The sequence below is a fragment of the Musca domestica genome, unplaced genomic scaffold (assembly GCF_030504385.1).
Source record: "Musca domestica strain aabys unplaced genomic scaffold, Musca_domestica.polishedcontigs.V.1.1 167, whole genome shotgun sequence".
Classification (NCBI taxonomy): domain Eukaryota; kingdom Metazoa; phylum Arthropoda; class Insecta; order Diptera; family Muscidae; genus Musca; species Musca domestica.
This window is the reverse complement of record NW_026712229.1, coordinates 1,185,267-1,203,918: the sequence shown is the minus strand read 5'-3', so window position 1 is coordinate 1,203,918 and position 18,652 is coordinate 1,185,267. Positions and strand designations below refer to the sequence as shown.

The window sequence follows — 18,652 nt, the reverse complement described above, 5'->3', positions numbered from 1 at the left end:
ACATAAAATTCGTACAAGTATGGCCACCTTGTACTGTTTTGTTCGCCGGTCGCCGGCGTATGAAATAGAAATAAAGCTAATTGAGTTCGCGGCGACCGACGAAATTTTCGCCGGTGCCGTGATTGTGTGCACTTCCATATACACATATGTGTTTTATTTTTGACGACGAACATACGCCGCGAAAAAATTCGTCGTTCGCTCCAATTGTGTTCCTAGCATTAACCCGAAAGTTCTGCAAAAGAGAGCAGTTGGAGAGAGAAATTTTGAGAGTTCTTTCAGTGAGAGTTTGCAAATTCTTGCTGGACAAATTTTTTCTTGCAATCTCTTGCAACTCTTCTTCTTCTCATTCATCGACATGTTTTGGAATTAGCAAGACTAATTGTTTTTGGAGAACAACTTTACAAAATGTGAAAAACACAAATATTAATATGTAATTAGAACATAAAAGACTATTTCCAATATTTTTAGACAAACACCTCTAGGAACACGTTTAAAGGATTCTGGGCAACACATCAAATATATCTTTCTTTTATTGCTCATATTTTTGTTCTAGTGCTAATTTCCGTTTTTATTTATAAAACTTGTAAAATTGGTGGTGCTTCCTTTCTATTAATTCTTTTAATGGGGAACAAATAGGTTTATTTTAACAAATCAGCTGATTAGTTGCAAGCTTTTGTAGGAATATCGTCTGTTTACTTTTCGCATTTTCCTTGCAAAAGAGAATAAAACTACCTTACTCTCTCAGAAAGATGTTGCTGGACAATTCCTGCAGGAAAAGTAACCGGACACACCTATTACAATAATATGTGGTTTACAGTACGTTTATATATAAATGGGTTAACCGGCTGGATTTGGATTAAAATTGTCATATCCATTACTTATACTTCAAATAAATCCTCTCAAAGTAGGTTAACCCTACAAAAAGTTCTAACGTAAACATGGCATTAGTTTAATATGTAATAAAATTGAAAAATACAGGTAGTAACATAGGCACAGCTGCTGGGACATTAACTGTCAAACCGATTTTGGAATTGAAAAATATATTACAATAACTTCCGATTGACGTCGTATAAGAAAACATATAAAAATCTACTTATATTTAAAAAAAATATTTTAAGATTGTTGACACATCAATGTTCCCAAGCGTTGATGCCTCTACCTATATTCTTTTACCATGATATCGTGTCACTGCAACATCATGTATGTCAGTGTGAAACGAACAGATTTAAAATTTTGGTTTTAATATAGAACAACAAAATAACTGGCATTAAAATCCAGTTTTTAAATTTTAAATTTTGTCATTTGTTTGACAACGAAACGATTTCTGTGTCAATGGAACGCTTTTCTATCTGATTGCTCAATTAATTTAAACCCCCCTTAAAATAACGAGCTTTTCTAACACACACGGACATTTCCCAAGTCACACTCACTGCCCGAATTAAAAGTAATTGGCAACACTCTCCCTCTCACAGGACATATGTGTGTATTAGTTTTTCCACGTTCGTATTCTCTTTTTCCTTTGCACTTTGTCAGTTAGTATCCTCGTTGCCGTCGTCGTCATCAAGCTTTGTTAAAATTGGAAAGCGCGTGCAACAAACGTAAAAGAAATTCGCAACAAATCCTCAAGAAAAATGATGAAAAAAACTTAAAATATAATCTATCCTCTTAATAAAATGTGATGTAAAAGATATAAGGATACGTGGAGGAATTAAAATATCCGGGATTTCAAATTTCAAAATAGTGAATGTGAAATGAAAAAGGTGCATAAAATGTAAAAGAAAAAAATGAATGTTGCAAAGAGAAGCCAATACCAAAGCAAGTGAAAAAATTATATCCTTTGTGGTCTTTACATAATGACTACTACACACACATACAAATATAAATGCATACACACATATGTCAGTGTGCTTGCGTGTGCCCAACTAAACGATGATTTTTGCTGTTGCTCGCTATTCGCTGTGGATGGATGTGTGTTGGATGGACATTTTCTTCATACATATTTCCTGTAAAAGCGTCTGAGTTCCATTTCTCAGCTTGTGCATAACTGTGTGTATGTTTAGTGTGAAATGAGCCAAAACCAGACAGACAACTAAACAGACACAGTTTTAGTAAATTGCTTGTCGGAATACTTGTTATTAGCGGTAGCCGTAGTAGTAGAAGTAGTACTCATGGCAGAATTGTGGGGCAATTGTAGGCATTTTGTCAACTGGAGTAAGCACATACACACATGCATGCATGTCGGCTATATGTGTGTGAGTGTGTGCCTGTACATGAACGTGGTGGCTTTCCTCTTTCCGTCTCCTCTTTTTGTAAGGAACAGGGTTCTTGGCCACTGTCAGTGTCATCATCATTATTACTTGGTTCGGTCTTCTTCTTTTTTCTTTTCTATTTTCGCAAAACAATGTCATTCGAATTAGTGTCACAATGATAAATATAAAATAATAATTTCTTTTCTTCCTTGAATTCCTTTCTGTACTCTTCGACTCTTGCCCTCCGCTTAATGAGTTGGAGAACGGTTTCCACAAAGTTTTGTACCAATTAAAATTTAAGTTGTTGCCTACTTTTGTGCGTTTCATTGTAGGAATATTAATTATTTTGGTGGAATTGTTCGTTTTTAACGTTCACACATTGTGCATGTATGCGTGCTCTTGAGTGACTTCATTTCTTCTGGGACAGGGCTTTTCCAATTTAATTCTCTTTTTTGTTTAAAACACATGGGTACCTTTCAAAATGGCACAACGTCTCTTGGACGAGTTCCAATCTTGAAGGTTACTCAAACACGAAAAGAAACTAAATATAGAATGTTAGCCATGGTTATGGATTTTTATTTACAAATAATGCGGAAAACAGATGAAAGTTCGGATCAGAATACACTCAGCCGAATAAATATTCGTAGACAATAAACTTTATAAGTTTTCTTTTGTTATTTTTTGTTCCGTTGGCATTGTAGAATAATATAGGTAAGAGCAAGTGTTGTTGTAGAAGAAATCTAACGACAATCACATACAAATTTTACAAATGTTAATAAAACAAACAGTTGTTAATAAATTATTTCAAAAATGTATACATTTGGAATGTGAATTATTGAATTTAAAATGCAGAACAAATATTCCTAAACTGCTTAATTTTAACGCTTTTATGTCCCTCTTCTCAATATACAAGGAATTTGGTACGAGATCGAGGAAAGAACAACATCCTTATGAAATTGAAAGCACAATACAAATACAGGGTGAGATAAAAAACTGCAACAAAGTCAAACGTCATAATTTTTACATTTTTTTTTAATTGTATTCAATGAAAGCAAAAAATGTCGGAAATAGCATCAAATTTTAGAATAAATTTAGATTTGTTCGAATTGGTCACCTTTGGCACGAATTATGACCTTCAAACGGCCAATGAAACCGTCACATGCTGCCCGAATGTTGCTCTGCGGTATTTTGGCTCATACCAGGCGTAGCGCGGGCTTGAGGTGATTGACACTTTGGTATTTTTTAGTGCCAACCTGCTTTCCAAAATACTCCAGGCACAATAGTCTAACGGATTGGTATCAGGAGATTTTGGTGGCCATTGTGCGTTGAAAATGAAGCGATGAACCTCATTTTGTAACCATTCTTGGGTGGCGCGTGCTGTGTGCGATGGTGCTGGGTCCTGTTGGAATGTCCAAGGCCTGCGGGCAAAATGTTTGCGTGCCTAGGGCTTTATTACACCCTCCAGAATATTTTCGCAATAATATTTGGCATTTATTCTGATGCCACGTCGATTAATACGAGCGGAGAGCGACCATCGGCTGTTATGGCGGCCCACACTATCACCATGGCCGGCGCTTGAGTTCTGGTGGCCAAGCGAAGGTGCACATTTTCAGCTGACCTCTTTGGCAAGTAAACACGATCATTTTGTTTGTTTACAAACTGCTGGACCACGAATGTTTTCTCTTCGGAGAAAACCAAATTCGGCATTCGGCAGTTCACCACTTTCGAAGCAACTTTTAAGCTCTTTTTTTCTTTCTGTTGTGTTGTAAGTTTTTACACTTTTTGGAATTTCAATGGCTTTACCCGGAGCTCATTTTTCAATATTTGCCGAATGGAATATTGCGATATGTTTAGGTCACGCTGAACGCTACCAGTAACGAGCGATTGTACGAGGCACAAAAGATTTATTCAAATTGTGGTGGTGGTGTGGTTTTCCAGCCAAAAATAAAAAGTCATACTATCACGCTTGAATTCCATCACGAATAACTTTTTTTTCTGGAAAATTCTCACCAAAATGCTTTTGTACGCATGTAAACAATATAATAAGCTGTCACTTGAATAATTTTAACAGCTGTCGGACAAGTGGCTTAGAAATGACAGCAGCCTGAAGTTGGTTGCAGTTTTTTCATCTCACCCTGAATATAAACAAACATCAGCTGAGCGGCATTTATATCCCCCTATGGGAGTATCTAAACATACAAGGTTTACCCACTGGATATATTAAACCAAGTGGGTAATCTTCAATAGTATAAATGCGCTATAAACGAGTCTACTAGTTTTTTAACTCACTAGCGTATAGTCGACAAGAGTGTGTAGAAGATTTATTAAAAACAAACAGCGCCCTTTTGTAGATATACTTTAAGTTGATTATTTGCAATTTCACACAAAGGATATAGGAATCTCATGAAGGGGTCATCCGCAAATCATTGGACTGTTGAAATTTTACCAACATAATTCTTTCATACTCATATCTTGTTTTTTTTTTATACCCTCCACCATACTATGGAGGGTATATTAACTTTGTCATTCCGTTTGTAACTCCTCGAAATACTCATGTCAGACCCAACAAAGTATATATATTCTTGATCAGCGTAAAATTCTAAGTCGATTTAGCGATGTCCGTCTGTCTGTCTGTCCGTCTGTCTGTTGTTATCACGCTATTTTTCGAATGAATTGAGATAGATGGCTAAAATTTGGCACACATGTTTATTTTTCCAATAGGCAGGTTAAGTTCGTAAATGGACCATGTAGGTCCACGTTTTCATATAGCTCCCATATAACGGTAACCCCCCTATATTCGGTATTTTGATGATTTTAGCGACGTCATTCACTGGAATTGTTTCAAATTTGGTATTTGAAGTTCCAAATGGATACTACACCCTAAGATAGAAAATTGTCTGTGCAAGTCTATGTCTTCGTATAGCCCCCATATAACGGTACCTCCCGATATTCGGTATTTTGATGATTTTAGCGACATTATTCACGGGAATTGTTTCAAATCTGGTATTTGAAGTTCCAAATGGATACTACACCCTAAGCCAGAAAATTGTCTTTGCAGGTCCACGTCTTCGTATAGCCCCAATATAACGGTACCTCCCTATATTCGGTATTTTGATGATTTCAGCGACATTATTCACTGGAATTGTTTCAAATTTGGTATTTAAAGTTCCAAATACTACACCCTAAGACTGAAATTTGTCTGTGCAGGTCTACGTCTTCGTATAGCCCCATATAACGGCACCTCGCTATGTTCGGTATTTTGATGATTTTAGCGACATTATTAGCCGGAATTGTTTAAAATTTGGTATTGTCGGTGCGGGTCCAGTTTCGAATTTGAATATGGCAATGGCTTATGACAAACAATGCATATGTATGTCCACGTCGTATAGACCCCAATATAACGGCTATATTCGGTATTTTTAAAATTTTAACAGAATTTTTTAAGGATTTTATTTTTTGAAAATTTCCAAATTCGTTGCAAATGGTGGAGGGTATTAAAAGTTCGGCCCGGCCGAACTTACTGCTTTTTAACTTGTTTTCTTTTTTTAATGACTGGATTTGTAGTCCATTTGAACATTAACTTACCCACCATGTTTATTGGTTACACTCGACCGATTCACTGTACTATGTACCTCAAACATATGTATTTACATATGTACACACATAGATATACATATCCTTAAAGGTCTGATGACTGAGCAAATGTATTTTTTTGTGTGTCAGATGTTCGGTTGCTTGGACTTGGCGGAGAGTGGCATTGGCATCAATTATTCAGTCATATCGCTGCGTACAAAATATTAAAACACATCGCCCAACATCTTGGCTTGCTTTTTGTGTTATTGTTGCTGTTGTGATTTTCAAAATATTTGCTCACATTCTGTTTTCTGTCATGCTGTTGTTTGCCGCTGATGTACAAAAGGACAGGAGCCGTTGTTGTAAAATTTATGCAGATCAGAGGGCTGCAACGAGTATACAAAAATTCAAGCATACTCGGTTTCTTACCTGATTTTTGTTGATGCAGTCGTTTAGCTTGATCTGAATGAAATGACCGTTTTCGCTTCGGATCGAATCGAACGCTCAGTTTGAATCACTTCACTCACAATCAAACATGAGCGTTCGAGACGGTTTGATGTGTTCAGCAACATGAGTTGATCGAACACATGAATGTAAATGAGCAATCACAACCGTGATTGTCTTCTTTGAATCGAGTTCGTTCAGCGTCATTGTTTATTCAACCATTTAATCAAGTTGCTACAGTTTATTTTGACTTTTTTAATATTTGAAATTGAATAATATTGTGATAGTGCGACCGAAATTGTAGCAAGTAGAAACTACACAGGTGTAGGTAAACGAAAAGGTCGAAGTTTGTGAAAAATCTTGACCAATATTGTAAAATAAAAAAAAAAAAAATTAAACATTTTTAGTTTTCTAAATCGCAATGATGTCTTTCTTTATTAAAAAATTTAATTTTGTTTTTTTTTTTTTTCAAATAAGTCACTGAAGTCTAACATACCAAAAACCCAAATAAAATGAAAACATTGTCTGTTTATTAAATATAATTTGCACCATTTTTTTTATGGGGACAGCTTTTAGTTATGAAATCTTTTGTAAAATTACAATCATGATTTCGCTCAGTTTCGAACATTTGTGTTTTAATCAAATCAAATCACTCACTTAACTGGGATGAATCAAACCGACAAGACTCCTCATAGATGATCGACCCGTTATGAACAATTCAACATAAGTTCGTAAACAAATAACTCATGTGAGCTGTTTGATTGCGATCACAAAACTTCGATCAATACATGTTTGATCACAACTTTTTCGTTTGGCTTGAGTAACTCGAATGAACATGTTGCATCTGACCGACTGATTGAGTTTGATTGTATTTCCACTGTGTGTGATCAAGCCCACTCAATCATACTCATTGCAGCCCTCTGATGCAGATGCTATACTGTGCCACATACAAATTAAATTTCAAACTTTGAACAATAATTTACTCCGTGAAAGAAGATATAAACAAAACAACAACAAAACAAAAAAAAAAAAAAACTCACACACACATAAAATCATACTCATTCCTCAGAGATTGGGAAATTCAATTATTGATACACGCGATTCATAAATTGAATTATTCCTTTTGTGTGTGTTCGAAATATTTTTAAGGAAGTGATAAGATTTTTATTAAAAGACATACGCAAAGTATTCGGACAATTGGCAATAATTCAGTGTTTTGACAGTATATTCCGATTTTCTACAAAGTTTAAAAAATACAGGGTGAGATAAAAAATGCAACAAAGCCAAACGCAATAATTTTTACATTTTTTTTAAAAAAGTTTATTAAATGAAAGCAAAAAATGACGGAATTAGGATCAAATTTTAGAATAATTAAATAATTTAGATTTGTTCGAATTGATCACCTAATACACCCTGCAGAATATTTTCGCGATAATAATCGGCATTTATTCTGATGCCATGGTCGATTAATACGAGCGGAGAGGCACCATCGGCTGTTATGGCGGCCCACACCATCACCATGGCCGGCGCTTGAGTTCTGGTGGTCAACCGAAGGTGCACATTTTCAGCTGACCTCTTTGGCAAATAAACACGATCATTTTGTTTGTTTACAAATTGCTGGACAACGAATGTTTTCTCATCGGAGAAAACCAAATTCGGTAGTTTACCACTTTCGGTCAAGCGAAGCAACTCTTTAGGGCTAAGTACATAAGAAGCTTGAAGTCATGGCTAGCCATATTTTGCGACATTTCACAAAGGGATTTCAGAGCCGCACTAAAATCCGTAGTTTTCCATTATAATTTGACATTAATATGCCTAGCCATATCTTCAAGCTTCTTATGTACTTAGCCCTTTTAGCTCTTGTGAGTCTATTTTCTTTCCGTTGCGGTGTAAGTTCTTGCACTTTTTGGAATTTCAATGGCATTACCCCGAGCTCATTTTTCAATATTTGCCGAATGGAATATTGCGATATGTTCAGCTCACGAGCTATTTTTCGGCCACTGCGACGCGGGTTTCGATCATGTCGCTTCTTTACTTTTCGAACCATTTATGCTTATGTTGATGTTTTCTTCCGTTTACTTCCTTGACGTCGGGGAGTGGCTTAGAAATGACAGAAGTCTGAATTTGGTTGCAGTTTTTTCATCTCACACTGTATTCTGTAATTGATTATTTTAGCGACATTATTCACTGGATTTTTTTAAGTTTCGTATTTGAATATTGTAATGGCCTATGACAAAAGTTGCCTATGCAGGTCCACGTCTTCGTATAGAACCCAATATAACGGTCATTTTTAAGATTTTAACATAATTTCTAACGGATTTTATTTATTTTATTTTTTGACAATTTCCAAATTCGGTTGAAATGGTGGTGGGTATTCAAAAGTTCGTCCCTGCCGAAGTTACTTCTTCTTTATTTGTTATACCCTACAACACTATGTGTTGGGGGGGTATTATAAGTTTGATTGGGCCAAAAATTATGTAACACCTCGAAATATTGGTTTTCCACATAGGAAAGTATATATTGATCTTCCTAACTCGCCGAGCTGAGTCGATCTAGCTATGTATGTCCGTCCGTCCGTCTGTCCATGTTAATTTGTAATCACTCTACACGTCGCACTTATGGCCCGATCTTCACGAAATTTAGATTGGAGGTGGGGTTAAGGTCAGAAAAGAACCCTATTTCTTTTGGAGATAATCGCATAATATCTAGGGGTCGGAATGGACCAAAAACTGAAAAATTTCTTGATTTTACAGTTGCTCTACAGGTTGCAATTATGGACCAATGGACGCGGAAATTAGCATGGGGCCAGAGCTTCGGGCTGGGCAGAAGCCTTCCAATTTTGATGGTCATCGGGTAATATTTAGTGGGTGAAAAAGACTATACATTTGTGTTAAATTAAAGTCAAATTTCCATTAAACCGCGAATATTTTTAATGCCGGAGAAATCACTAATAGACGAACAGATCAATTCTGACCGTTACGATAGTAAATATATCGGATATATATAGCGAAATATATATTTACAATGTGTATATACAAAGGAAAGGAATGTTAGATGGAATGCTTATATCTCAAGAATGGCTGCACCGATTTTGACAAATTTTGCCAATTCAGAACGCTCTCTTGACATAAAAGTATGAAATCTAAAAAAATCGCATAAAAATAAGTCAAAAATGATGTTAATATAGATTTTGTAGTATTTTGTGACATTTTTTTTATTTTTTCATATTTTTTATCGCATGCGATTTTTTCATTTTGACGTATAATATTAGGGTATATATTTTGTAATATTTTTCCACCTTACAACACAGGTTTGGGATATTATATACAGATTGCAATTATCGTCCGATCCTCACGAAAAGGGTAGGGTTAGGCTCAGAAGGGCCAGGCCTATTGTTTTCAAAGATGTCCGCAATATATTTAGGGGTTAAAATGGACCAACAACTAAAATGTTCCTGATTTTGCAGCCGTTATAAAGGTCACAAATAGAAACTAATGGACATGAAATCTCGCACAAAATTCAACAAGGAAGAAGTCTAGCATTATATATGGTCATTGGATTATATTTAGCTGTAAAATGGACCACTACAACTAACAGCACGACGAAGTTCGTAAATATTGGTTAAATGTCCCTGCTAGTAATATTTGTGCAGTGCTCCGTGACATAATTTCAAAAGCGAAATCTTCCAAAATGGATTTGGACATAAGGGGGCTTCTAACATATTGTAGTGTTGTAGGGTATCACATGGTCGGCCCGCACGACTGTAGCCTGTGCTTACTTGTTTTCAAACTAAAATGTGTAAAAGCACACGATAATGCTCTAAAATATATTGTTATTTAAATTGTTACATACATGACATTCGTTACGACATCATATACACGACTTGTCTTTTAGCACAAACTTCTTTTACCCACAAAGAAAATTTTGAAGTTTACGCTTCATCATTGTATCCAATTTTAATAAGTAGTTTATCTCAACTATCCTATTTCCGAATATTAACAATTCAATTTTCAGAAATAAAGACGTGCAAAAATTTTTAAATCCATTATATTTTAACATCTATCAACATATTTTATTTCTCAAGAGTTTTTTTTTCGTATTTCCTTATTAAGAGAATATATCTTATAGTTATACTGTCCTTTTCCTTATGCTAGAAATAGAAAGTGCATACAAATACATGTATGTATATACAAACATATGTACGATGTATGTATGTCGGAAAATATACTACATACATGCATTTCTACACATACATACAAACATTTTTTTATGTTTGATACTAAAATGAGTGCAAGTGACGTAAAATGCTGTCATATTTATAGATGTGGCCATGTATTCTTGAAAATGAGAGAATACTGCAGGATATAAATGGAAACAAATGCATAAATAGCATACCAACATTCATGGCTAGTATATGTGTACATATATTTACGTATGTGTTTATATATTTACCGGCAATTAGCTATAAATTATATGAGTGATGTTATCTACATATAAACCAGTATAAATTTTATTAGGTTCGAGACCGGACACACATTTTACAGCTTTCCTTGAGGGATTTTCGTAATAACATACAAGGTGCATGCGACATACACAGTCTTCTTTTATTTATGCCCACTTGTTGCAGTAAATATTTATGTTTTTATTTATTTATTAATAAAAAATATCAAATTCCGTAGAACACATTCAACAATCTTATTAACATAAAAAATTCCTTCAATAAAATTTGAATTTAATGATACGAACAAATGAAGGTCAAAAATAAGAGAAAATCTACATCATCTCACATCAACAATCAGAACGAAGTTGTCTGTTAATATAAAATTTCTGCAAAAGAGTGGAATTCGAGTGCGAAATGTTAACAGTTGTTTTACTTGTCGGATAAATAACGTCTTGCGATCACTTGCAACTTATTTTTATCCTGTGACAATCAGCTGTTTTGGATTATCCAGTAATTTATTTTTGTAATATAAACGGAATTCGGTGACCAATTTCGATATTCGTTACGACATCATATACACACATATGCATCTAGAACATTTTTTAATGAATATTGTAATTTGGCGTAACAGTGCTATCATTATTGTATAATAAAAAAATCATTAAGTTCGGCGGGCCGAATTTTTAATACCCTCCACCTTTTGAGTAAATATAACATTTTTCTATAAAAGTATCTGAATTCAATCGAATTTCTCTTTAAACTATAAATACCAATAAGGCCGTTTGGATAATGCTTTTAAACTTTTTAAAAAACCATAACGGGGGTGAAGCCGTTATATGGGACCATACCAAAACGGAAACCTCTATAGAAAATGTTATACTTCAAGGATTTTCGTTTACCAAATCTTTTTAAATACTAAACTTGAAACAATTTCGTGGGTAAATGTGACTAGGATTATCACAGTACCGAATATCGGTGGGTATCGATGACAGAACATATTCAATGTTCCGCCACCGGAGCTAGAACCCATTGCGAACTAGAAATACCAATTTTTAGACAAATCCATCAAAATACTGAATATACGGAGGTACAATTATTTGGGGGCAGAACAAAAACGTGGACCTATGCTAACTTTGTTCTGCCACAGCAGCTAGAACCCATTGCGAACTACAAATACAAATTCATGTGGCAAAAATCATTAAAACTCCGAATATCAGGAGGTACCGTAAATGAGGGCTATACTATGTTCCGCCACCGGAGCTAGTATCCATTACAAACTACAAATACCAATTTTTAGACAAATTCGTGGGAAAATGTGACAAAAATCATACAATTATCGAATATCGGGAGGTACCGTTGTATGGGGGTGTTACAATGTTTCGCCACCGAAACTAGAACTCATTATGATTTACAAAAAACAAACCTGTAAAAAATATGGCGAAAATCATCGAACTAGAAGCCATAATGACTTACAAATAACAAATCCGTAAAAAAATACGGCGAAAATCATACAAATACCGAATATCGGAAACTACCGTTATATGGCGGCTTTACCAAAATGAGGACCGATATATCTCATTTTCAATACCAACCGACTTGTGGAGTCTACGACGAATATTTAGGGATGAAACAAACAGATTGACAATGTTAATATACCCTCCTTTTCATGGTGGAGGGTATAACACGGATAGCGGTTTTGCAAATTTATTGTGGCCATTTTATTCGAATTTGATGTAAAATCAGACAGTACCCTCCCCTTTCACAGCCCGAAGTATACATTTTAGACCCCACAAAGTATATATATATATTCTTGATCAGCATAAAATTCTATATCGATTTAACGATATCTGTCTATCCGTCTGTGAAAATCACTCTAACTTCCGAACGAATTAATGTAGGTTGATAAAATGTTGCTCAAATGTATGTTCTGCCTGCAGGACTTTTGGTATTGAAAATGGGCCATGTAAGTCCACGTTTTGTTATAGCCTCCACATAATCTCCCGATATTCGACCTTTTGATGATTTAAGCGACATTATTCACCGGATATGTTTGGAATTTGGTATTTGAAGTTCGTAATGGGTACTAAAGCCTATGACAGAAAATTGTCCGTGCGTGTCCACGCCTTCGTATAACCCCCCATATAACGGCACCTTCCGATATTCGGTATTTTGGTGATTTTGTTCATCGGAATTATTTCAAATTTGGCATTTGAAGTTCGAAATGGATACTACAGCCTATGTCAAAAATTTTAATATGCAGATCCACGTCTTCGTATAGCCCCCATATAACGGTACCTTCCGATAGTCGGTATTTTGACGATTTCAGCAACATTATTCATCGGAATCGTTTAAATTTCGTACTGGAAGATCCTTCTGGGTACTACAAACTAAGACAGAAAATTGTCGTGCAGGTCCACGTCTTCGGTACCTCCCGATACACCGTATTTTCATGATTTTTGCAACATTATACACCGTAATTGTAACAAATTTCGTATTTGAAGTCCGTAATGGCACTACAGCATAGTCCCCATATAACGGTTTTCATTTAAGTGGTAGTTTTCGGGATTTTTTTTTTTAATTTTTTTTTCGAAATGGTGGAGGGTATTAAATGTTCGGCCCTGCCAAACTTAGCTTATTTTTTACTTGTTAGGCTTATACTTGTAATTGTAAAATAAACTTACGAAAGTAATATTATATTAAGTTTATTTTTGTAATAGTATCCTGTGGCCTTGATATCCTGGCCATTACTTCTCCTATATTTGAGCTTCTGCATCTCTTTCACTAAGACTACTAGTCTGAAATGAGATTGAAATAATATATACCACAGTTTCCCAGATTTACTATTCATCATTACCTTAAGAAATCGGTGCGGAAGTGAGTCCTAAATTCGCATTATTTTTCTTTTTACCAAAGAATACAATTTTTATCTGACAATTTTTACAAAAAACCAAAACTAATTTGTCAACAAAGGACAGATTTGAGTAAGGTTTGTGCAACATAAGTGTTTCTCAAGCATTATTGAAAAATTCTTATGATAAACTATTTTTATAATATTTATTCTCAAGCTGTATTGTATTTTTGGTATGTTGAGTATATTTATATTTTAAACATTTTCATTAATTTATATAATGAATTCTCATTTAGAAATAAAGATAATCCAAATAACACGGAGCATTTAAAATTGCTAATTTAAAATATGTGTGTTACGAATTAATCTCCGTGTTTTGGAACTGCTCCAAAGTGTGATTGTGGAAATTTAGAAAGTTAAAAAAAAAAAAAAGAAAACAACGCCCAACACAAGCCAAAATATGTCGGTGCATAATATACCAGGTTTATGTCCAGACTACTTGAAAAATTCTTCCAATATTAAACCAACATCACCACTGCTTCCCGAATAACCAATTTCAACTGCAATTTGAACTTCCGCAAAGTAATAAAACAAAATTATAATGTCATTTTTATATGCGGAAACCCAAAACAAATAAGTATGACAAACCATAAACCGAGCAAATACATCTTCCTATTGTCCTGAAACTGTGCCAAAACACAACAAAAACAAACAAAGAAAAAAAAGAAAACAAAAACCGCCAAATTGAAATAATCCCAAATTGTGCCATCAACAAAATAAAATAAAATTAGAAAAAAGAGTGGATTACAATGCTGATGATGATTACGTGTTGTGATAAAACCTAAGAGCATGTGGAGTAGTACAGTTCAAGACCCAATTGAAATGAGTGTAAAATCTATATAGATAAAAATATCGTAATACCCATAAAACAAAGTCAGCGTTGCCAATAACAATTCAAAGAGAAAAAAATCCAAGAAGTTATGCAACAATCAACTCGCCATAACTGTTGTCGTCAAACCGCCACATTGTGTTTGAAAGAGCAGATCCTGAAAACACAATCTACCGCCAACGCTGGTCCAGCCGTCGCATTGAGAGCTGTTGGAAAAATTGAAGAGTTCTTTTTGATCCCATACCGAGAACATATTGAAAATCTTCTTCTCAATGAAGAATGAAGAAACAAAATGTTCGCACGATATCTTTGATCGTGTGCACATTTACCTATTTACTAGTTGGAGCTGCTGTATTTGATGCTCTCGAATCGGAAACAGAAACTCTACGTTGTGAAGCACTTCAAGGTAAGTTTCGCGGAATTTAGATATTTTGAAATGTTTTTTAAATAAAAGTTATATTCAATTTTTACATTCCACACAGTAACGAGGGACAGTTTTATAAGAGCTTCATCAAAGCATTTATCTCACTTTTAACTTTAATAAGGTGAGAGAATACATAAGAGGATTTTTTCCTGGCATAAGTCATCGGCTCTGTTTTTCGTAAAAGCACAAAGGACTTAAGGGTGACCAAGTTTATATTATGTGCCGAAAATGCACTTAGCCAACCTAAATTGTGTTTTTTTTTAAAGTCTGTCGATGGCTTATGAGAGAAAAAAAATCAATGCAAACTTGTGTAATTATTTAGTTCAATTGGGCGCCATTTTTACTTGTCTTCACCCAGATTAGCATGAAATGAAGATCATTACATGTTTATGGTGTAATGTTTTATGGTTAAATATCTAAAGGATATATATTTTCATACCAGCGTTTTTGCAGTTCTACAGGGTGAGATAAAAAAACTGCAACAAAGTCAAACGCCATCATTTTTACTTTTTTAAATCAAAAAATGTCGGAAATAGCATAAAAATTCAGAATAAGTTGGTACCTTTGGCACGAATTATGGCCTTCAAACGGCCAATGAAACCGTCACACTCTGGCCGAATGTTGCTCTGCGGTATTTTGGCCCATTGAGGTGACCGCTTGCTTGACACATTGGCATTTTTTAGTGCCAACCTTGCTTTCCAAAATACTTCAGACACAATAGTCCAACGGATTGGTATCCGCAGATTTTGGTGGTCATTTTGCGTTGGAAACCTCATTCTGTAACCATTCTTGGTTGGCGCGTGTTGAGTGCGACGGTGCTGAGTCCTATTGGAATGTCCAAGGTCTGCGGCCAAAATGTTTGCGTTCCCAAGGCTTTAATAAACCCTCCAGAATATTTTCGCGATAATATTCGATATTTATTCTGATGCCACGGTCGTTTTATACGAGCGGAGAGCGACCATCGGCTGTTATGGCGGCTCACACCATTAACATGGCAGGCACTTGGGTTCTGGTGGCCAACCGAAGGTGCACATTTTCAGCTGACCTCTTTGGCAAGTAAACACGAACATTTTGTTTGTTTACAAACTGCTGGACAACGAATGTTTTCTCATCGGAGAAAACCAAATTTGGCAGTTCACCACCTTCGGCCAAGCGAAGCAACTCTTCAGCTCTTTTGAGTCTATTTTCTTTCTGTTGTGGTGTAAGTTCTTGCACATTTTGGAGCTCAGCTCATTTTTCAATATTTGCCGAATGGAATATTGCGATATGTTCAGCTCACGAGCCATTTTTCGCCCACTGCAATGCGGGTTTCGATCAAGTCGCTTCTTTACTTTTGCGAACCATTTCTACTGATGTTGCTGTTTTCTTCCGTCCACTTCCTTAAAGTCAGGCTACGATACTAGTATCACGGTAATGAGCGATGGTACGAGACACAAAAGATTTATTCACATTTAAATGCTGGAGTGCTCTTACGATAGCCACTTGTGGTTTTCCAGCCAAATATAAAGATAGCACACTACCACGCTTGAATTCAATCACGAATAACTTTTTTCTGGAAAATTATTTTTCTTATGTACGCTTGTAGACAATATAATGAGCTGTTACTGGAATACGGACGAGTGGCTTAGAAATGACAGCAGTCGGAAATTGGTTGTAGTTTTTTCCCCTAACCCTGTATATTTCCATACTAGCCGTTTTGCAGTTTTTACGTCCGAGGAATATGGAAACGCCCACCACAAAATTCCCACTCACTCAGTTAATTACAGTTTTAAAGTAATGAAACTGCATTATCGTGTAAAAGGAAAAAAAAAACAATTTAAAACTTTTGGCGTATCGATGTTCCCAAACGTTGATGCATCTACCTGAATTCTTCTACCATGATTTTAACCAATACATGGTATAAGAACACAAGTAGGTGCATCAACGCTTGAGAACATTGACGTGTCAAAAATGCTTAAATGTTTTTTCAAAAATAAATAGATTTGTATATGTACAAAAAATACGACGCCAATCGGAGGTTGTATGATATGGGTTTTTTAATTTACAAATTTGAATAATTTTTCATCAATAATTTCAATTTCAAAATTGGTTTGACAGTTCATTGTTCCAGCAGCTGTGTCGATGCGATTACATGTATTCTTCTACCTTGTACCATTCTTCTACTTTTCAATAACCGATTACTCAAAAGTCGACTTACGTATCCCTATTATTTGAGTCGTCAGCAGTAGGAAGGAGCAAATTTTGCAAATTTTTACTCTGTTTCAGAACCTGCAAGGATTTACTTGTTTTGCATTTTTTTTTTCGATATTTTGTATCGAAAATGAATAGAATTTTTCATTTAAAATAGTTTTTCTCATTTATAAAAATTTAAAAAAGTGCATATCATAAAAATCTTCGTTTGTCGTCGTATTTGAAACATATAAAAATCTACATTTTTCAAAAAACAAAAAAGTGACATATCAATGTTCCCAAACGTTGATTCATCTGCCTGTATTCTTCTACCATGGTATGTGCTTTACTTGTGTATTTAACAACTGAAATGTAGTCTATGTTTCAAATACGTCTATGTTTCAAACGATATGTGCAACTTCTACATATAGAAAATTAAACATAATATTATTAAAAAACGTTTCGTCTGATAGGGTTAGTTGTAAATTAGACAATTGTTGTGGCATAAGTCTCCAGTCTACAATTTGATACTTATAGAAATGTTTAGAGTTTTGGAGTTTTCGTATGGGAAAGTTTGAAATTCAGGATTTTTCTAATAGAAAACTTGATAATTGGAGACATTTCTTACAGATTGGAGACATTCCTTTAAAATGGTAGACTTTTTAAAATAGAAAAGTTTATAAATGAAGGTTTTCGATTATAAAAAAAAGTTTATTACTTTAGAATTGGAGACTTTCATAACAGAAATTTCACATTTGAAGAATTTTATTTTTGAAAACTTGAGGTCTACAATTGGAGATTTTTCTCTTAAAAAGTAACCGATTGGTAGCATTTCTGTAGATACACTACAACTGATGATTTTGATCATCGAATGGTGTTCAATTGGTGACTTTTTGATAAAAAAAAATTAAAATACCTATATTTTAGAAAACATTAAAATTCGGTTTTTTTTTGAAAAGTCTTAATTTAAAAAAAAAATATTGAAGAGTTAATAAATTAAATTTTTCTTAAAGAAAAAAATTAAATTGCAGAGTTGTCGAAAAATCGTTCTATCAATGAAAAGTATACTATTAATGGCTCCAGTGACCCATAACCATACCTAACGCAGGCGTAGTTTTGAATCAGGATCATGGTAGAAGAATACAGGTAGTCTCATCGACACAGCTGCTGGAACAAAGAACTGTCAAACCAATTTTGAAGTTAAAAATCATGAATGAAAAATTATTCAAATTTTTAAAAATTGTTGAAAATACATATCATTACATCCTCCGTTTTGCGTCGTATAAGAAAACATATAAGAAACTACCTATTTTTGACAAAACACTTTAAAAAATCTGACACATCAGTGGGAACGTTGATGCATCTACCTATTTTCTTTTACCACGATCAGGATCATTCTAGTCACTATAAAATATCAACTCTGCAATTTGACTCTCTAACGTTTTTATACCCTACACAACAAGGTGGTCAGGGTATTATAGGTGTGTCTGGTTACCCTAAAATTTGTAACAATTGTTACAAATTGTTACTGGATGTCGTCTGTTAACCCGAAAGTTCTGCAAAAGAGAGCGGTTGGAGAGAGAAATTTTGACAGTTATTTCAGTGAGAGTTTGCA

General features: G+C 34.7%; 1 protein-coding gene across 3 annotated transcripts in view; it reads left to right on the top strand.

Annotated features, from left to right (window-relative positions):
• Positions 1-1,366: 1,366 nt before the first annotated feature.
• The window catches only part of LOC131801544 (two pore potassium channel protein sup-9-like), a 33,379-nt gene continuing 16,093 nt past the window's right edge, over positions 1,367-18,652 (top strand). The window contains exons 1-2 of one of the 3 annotated variants that reach the window (XM_059120317.1): positions 1,367-1,760; positions 13,852-14,850. In XM_059120317.1, coding sequence (XP_058976300.1) covers positions 14,724-14,850 — 127 coding nt within the window. In that variant the 5' untranslated portion in view covers positions 1,367-1,760; positions 13,852-14,723. The remainder of the gene's footprint in view (positions 1,761-13,851; positions 14,851-18,652) is intronic. The other 2 variants (XM_059120315.1, XM_059120316.1) reach the window with 2 other exon arrangements.